The 6,000-nt window shown below is 45.9% G+C and overlaps 1 protein-coding gene across 4 annotated transcripts in view; it reads left to right on the forward strand.

The window, feature by feature from the left end:
- Nucleotides 1-5,775, forward strand: part of LOC141160982 (parvalbumin beta-like) — an 83,293-nt gene extending 77,518 nt beyond the window's left edge. For all 4 annotated transcript variants that reach the window (XM_073645777.1, XM_073645778.1, XM_073645776.1 and 1 more), the window contains one exon: nt 5,520-5,775. In XM_073645777.1, the coding sequence (XP_073501878.1) occupies nt 5,520-5,566 (47 nt within the window). In that variant the 3' untranslated portion in view covers nt 5,567-5,775. The remainder of the gene's footprint in view (nt 1-5,519) is intronic.
- Nucleotides 5,776-6,000: the final 225 nt, after the last annotated feature.

A 6,000-nucleotide genomic window follows, 5' to 3' on the forward strand; every position in this document is an offset into this window, starting at 1 on the left:
AGCACTGCCTCCGCCAAGCGTCAACAGGCTGTGCTGAAGCTAAGATGCTTAGGTTACAAACAGCACAATGCTAAAGAGTTGTGGACAGCTCTGAAAGAGCAGGCAGCTCACACAGCTGAACCTACAGCCAGGCATGGTCGTGTGTGACGGTACTTGGTGGCGACTGTGAGGCGAGCTCATACACATACCATGCCTGGCCTATGTGCTTAACCTCGTGGTTCAGTGGCTTCTCAAATCCTACTCGGAGCTGCTGGATCTGCTTGTTAAAGTATGCCGCCTGTGTGCCCATTTTAAAAGGTCACCTACGGCTTCCGCCAACCTTGCCGTGTTTCAGCAGCATTTGCAGCTTCCGGCTCATAGACTGGTGTGTGATGTCCCCACGCATTGGAACTCTACTCTGCAGATGTTGGGAAGGATTTGTGAGCAGAAGAGGGCAGTTGTTGAGTACCAGCATCAACAAGGCCGTCGGTATTCAGTTCAGACTCCACACATAAGACCTCAGGAGTGGACATGGATGTCAGACACATTTACCATCCTCCAAAACTTTGAGGACTCCACCAAGATAGTGAGCGGCGATGACGCCATAATTAGTGTCACCATCCCACTTCTCTGTCTTCTGAAACACTCTCTACTCACAATCAAAGAGGATGCATTGCAGGCGGAGTACAATAAGATGGAGCAAGGAACCATACAGGGTGATTACACACAGCCCAGTCTCATCTCATCCCAATGTGGATTGGGTGACAATAAGGAACAAGAGGAGGAAGAACAGGAGCTAGTTTCATGGGCTATAGATGGTATTACCTGCACCACTGTCATACTGTCTGTTCAGCGTGGATGGCCTGAGGACAGAGAGGAGTAGGAGGAGAGCATGGTCCCTTGTCCTCTTGGTGAGGACACGGAGGTCTTGCCTGTTAGCAATCTGGCACACATGGCTGACTTTATGTTACGCTGACTTTCCCGTGACCCTCGCGTTCTCAAAATTTTGGGTGACAGTCATTACTGGTTGGTGACACTTCTAGACCCACACTACAAGGAGAACTTTATATCTCTTATTCCTGAGGCTGACAGGTCTACAAAAATGGGGCAGTACCAGAAGGCCCTTGTTGCAGAACTATTAAAAAATTCCCATCTGAAAACGCTGGCGGCTGAGGTCATAGTTCGTTGGACAACCAAGGACTACAGGCGAGAGAGACACAACTTCAATCCAGCAGAGGCAGGGGAACACTGTCAAAGTTCTGGGAGAATTTTCTCAGCCCCTCCCATTGCACAGTCCCTGAGACGCGGGGTACTCTCACAAGGAGGGAAAAGTTTGGGAAGATGCTGAGGGAGTACCTTGCCGACCGTACCAACATCCTCCGTGATTCCTCTGTGCCTTATAATTATTGGGTATCCAAGCTGGATACGTGGAATGAACTGGCTCTCTATGCCTTGGAGGTCCTGGCCTGCCCTGCCACTAGCGTTTTATCAGAGCGAGTTTTTAGTGCCGCTGGTGGAATTATAACTGATAAGCGCATCCGCCTGTCAACTGAAAATGCTGACAGGCTGACTCTTATAAAAATGAACAAGGGCTGGATTGGGCCAGACTTCTCAACACCACAGAATGATAGCAACATAACATAAGCTCAAATCCAGTGTCTTTTTTTGGGAGGTGTATTCTCATGCATCTTTTCACACCCACACATGGATATACGCTTCCTGATTTTGGCTATTTGCTCTTGTCCTCCTCCTTCTCCTCATCCTCATCCTCCACCACCATATCACCAGGGTGACCGTGGTCTGTGATGCAACACCCACATAATTGTTTTAAAGGGTCTTTATGATGCCCGCAGAAAAAAAAAATTATACAGTATGTTCATATATACCCCCCCAGGGGTAAATGTTTGTCAGCCCATACACTTAGCGCATGGGCATTACTAATATAGGAGACCCGCTCCTTTCTAATCGAACATTTTTTTTATGAGGCCCTCTACGTCTCTTCCAAGGGGCATTGAAGTGCCTCCCAATTTTTGACAGCCCTTGCATTCACTGCATAGGCCAACACTATGGGAGACCCACTTCCTAATAATGGGAACATTTTTTCATGAAGCCCTCTACGTCTTTTCCAAGGGGCATTGGAGTGCCTCCCAATTTTTGGCAGCCCTTGCATTCACTACATAGGCCAAGACTATGGGAGACCCACTTCCTAATAATGGGAACATTATTTTTAGGAGGCTCTCTGACCTTTACGTCTTGCAAGAGGCATTGGAGTTCCTCCAAATTTTTGGTAGCGGTTGCTTCACTGCATACGCAAACAGTATGGGAGACCCTCTCCTTTCTAATGGGAATTTGTCATTACTGTGGCCCTGCTCTATGTGTCTTTAAATTGTTAGTGGGGTTTTTCCTAAATGTTGTCAGCCATTGCTCTCACTGCATACCCTATAACTGTATAGCACACCCGCTCCTTTGTAATGGAAACATGTCATTACTGTGGCCCTGCTCTATGTGTCTTTAAATTCTTAGTGGGGTTTTTCCCAAATTTTGGCAGCCCTTGCAGTCACAGCATGGGCATTACCACTATAGGAGACCCGTTCCTTTATAATGGGAACATTTTTTTTACAGAGTCCCTCCTCTATATCTCTTCAAAGGGGTATTGGGTTGCATCCAAATTTTTGGCAGCCCTTGCAGTCGCAGCATATGCAATAACAGTATAGGAGACCACTCGTTAATAAAGGGAACAACAAAGCATAGCCGGCTGATGCCTCTCTATGGCCCTTTAAGAATAGTAAGGGCCGTCTGATGGCCCTATAAAAATAGGCTTTGTGGCCTTCAGAGTCCCTCCATCATAAATGAAACAGGATGTGTCTGATGTGTCACACACCACATGGCCAGATAAGGTTGTAAAATGTTAAAATTACATTTCCCGGTGAATGCATTTTTCTTAAAAAATAACGTAAAAAATAGAAAACAGTAGGATCTTTCTTTAGTATAAAAAACCAAGTCGCCAATGTAACCTCAATGTAATCACATTGTTCAGCTCCTGCACCTCCTCCTCCATCTCTGAAATGACCACATCAGTCACAAGATGAAAGCACTGCAGCGCTGCCTTGGCCAAGCGGCAACATGCTGTGCTGAAGATAACATGCTTAATGCTTAGGTGACAAACCGCCCAGCGCTGCAGAGTTGTTGAAAGCTGTAACACAGCAGCTTGATCTGTGGCTCTCACCGCTGAACATACAGCCAGGCATGGTCGTGTGTGACAATGGGCGGAACTTGGTGATGGAGAAATGACAGCCGAAGTAAATACGGTTTCCCTCTATGCCTGTCCTTTCACTGAGCTAAAAAATATAGTTGTGGTGAAATACATCTCCCACTGAGAAGCAGTTTCAAACTGAAAAACATTGGGCCCACCAGAGGATTTGATTCTGATGGCTCACTTTTCTCCCCCGCTCAAGAGCCCCATAGCTGTTGCAAAGTTAGTGCTATCTTAAACTCTCCTGATGGAGAAGCCAGAGCCCACCTGAGGACTCTCTGGTGGGACAGTCCAACCCTGTCTAGAAGCAACCCTGGTTAAGAAAAGTGTGTGGGAAGGTTCCCGGACACTCTATGGCTCCTTTTTTACTGAGGTGGAAACCCACGCAAACACGGGGAGAACATACAAATTCCTTGCAGATGTTGTCCTTGCTGGGATTTGAACCCAGGATCTCAGCGCTGCAAGGCTTCAGTGCTAGCCATTGAGCCAATGTTCTGCCGTTAACCCTGTGATATCTAACAGGCTGGATAAACTTGCACACTCTATCTTCAGTTCCTTTGTGAGAAACTAATGTATTTGGGCAGCCACTCAGTCTACCAAATAGAATTCCTGAGAAAAAAATTGGGGATGGCTTTGCTACTGGTACTCAGGGCAGTGCTAATACCATGGCGCCATACCATAGTTTACTGGAAGTATTACAGGCTGGTAGGAGGCAAGCAGATTCCCACAGAAAAGTACCAGCAGTAATGTTCAGGGATCCTTGCTTGTGGAAGGCGGAGACGACACTGGGAGAAATAGTGGTGGCTGGGGACCGAATATGGACACCCGGCCGCCGCCGGCATAAGTTTGTGAAAAGCTTTCGCCTCCACGAGCCTAAAAAGCCACATTTCAAGTGCAAGCAGCTATAGAGGACTTCCTGGGAGAAATGACAGCTGGGTAGATATGGTTTCCCAAGTCCTTTCACCAAGCTAATGAATATAGCAGTGGTGAAATACAACTCACCGACAAGCTGTGGACTGGCTCCATACCGTCCCTGGTTACATTCACTTGTCCATGTGTTTGTGGTTAGTAAGTAAACTGGGGAGGTCATGGGTAATGTTGTAGGACCCGTGCTTGTGGAAGGTGGAGATGACACCGGGACAAATAGTGGTGCTGGGGACCGAGTATGGATACCCCGTCGCCGCTGCCACCATAAGGTTGTGGATAGCTTCCACCTCCACGAGCCTAAAAGGCCACATTTCAAGTGCAAGCAGCTGTCAAAAATTTGACAGTATAGTATTGCAGCCTGTGGGTGGGTACGTGGCTGGCTGCATACTTGCGCTTGCATTCCAAGGAATGGGGTAGTGACAACTGAACGTTTCACTGGGACAAGAACGTGGACGGTGATTGTTGCAAGTCTGCAATGACAGGTGCATGGCGGGAGGCATCTTCGCATGCACCAAGGATCACTCATGATGGGCACACTTTTAGGCAGTGACCTGGGACTCAGAGATGCTTCCAGAGATCTTCCCCATTCTGTTCCTGTCTTTTCAGCACTGTATGCATGTGTCTGATGATGTGTCACACACCACATGGCCAGATAAGGTTGTAAAATATTAAAATTACATTTCCCAGTCAATGCATTTGTCTTGGTTGAAAGCAATGCAAAAGTGCAAAAACGCATCAAAACACTACATGTGAACATAGCCCAAGGTGTGGAGGAGCATTTTTGTTTTTGTATATTTATTTTGCCTTATATTCAAGTCATTACCCTAGAAAGGATGTTCCTTAACATATTTCCCAGGAAAATCCATTTTGGTTTCGTTTTTGAATGCTTTATTGTGAGTCTGTAAAAGTGGCGTAATACCTCTGACAACGTTGTTGACAGCAGTGACCTGGGAGTCAGAAATGCTTCCAGGGGTCTTCACCATGCTGTTCCCATGTCATTTGAGCACTGTTCGCATCGATTTGGGCAATTTTTAGGCCCTTTGCAGACCGCCGGGGAGAAACCGCCTGAAAAATGCTCGAGTTTCCCATTGACTTACATTGGGCTCGTTGCTCGGGTCGAGCACCCGAGTATTCCAATGTACTCGAACCGAGTATCGAGCAAACGAGCATTTTAGTGCTGGCTCATCACTAGCAACCACCTAAAGCAGTTTGTTATTTATGGAAAAGTTATTTAAGGAAACAGCTGCATACCTTTCCATTCAGCAGAATAATGTGGAATAAGCAGGAGCTTCTAATGATACCAATGTCATATTTTAGAAATTATTCTTTCATTAATACTTTTTTTTTCTCACTTTTTCAGAGTTCTTAGCTTTGGTAGAGGCTTCAAGTGATACTCCTAACATATGATCATAGAAATGTAATCTTCCCCCTTTTGCTTTGTTAAACTTCAGTGTTGATGGAAACCGTGTAACAAAAACAAAGATTGCCCCATTGAAGGGGGGGGGGAATTTGCTCCAAGATATACAAGCAAAAGTCATCTCCTTGATAAGTTCTATGTTAAGTAACAAGAATGATGAAAACGCAATGCTATCAATAAAAATCATGTTTTGGAATCAGTTTGGATTGGATTTCTTTCCGGGGTGCAATTGTCAAAGCCTGAAAATGTCAATAGTGTGTGCAATAGCATTGCTAAATTATCAAATCGAATTAATATTAAAATGGTGGAGCCATTCCTGTAGGAGCAGTAAAATAATAATAGCGCTCGTACTCTGGCCCTGGTGTAGGGTCAAGGTCCAAGGTCCAAAAGCTTCTCAATCTCATAAAGCCCCCCCAAAACAAAA

Source organism: Phyllobates terribilis, unplaced genomic scaffold, assembly GCF_046119375.1.
Source record: "Phyllobates terribilis strain yellow unplaced genomic scaffold, ASM4611937v1 Scaffold_9__5_contigs__length_417890890, whole genome shotgun sequence".
NCBI lineage: Eukaryota > Metazoa > Chordata > Amphibia > Anura > Dendrobatidae > Phyllobates > Phyllobates terribilis.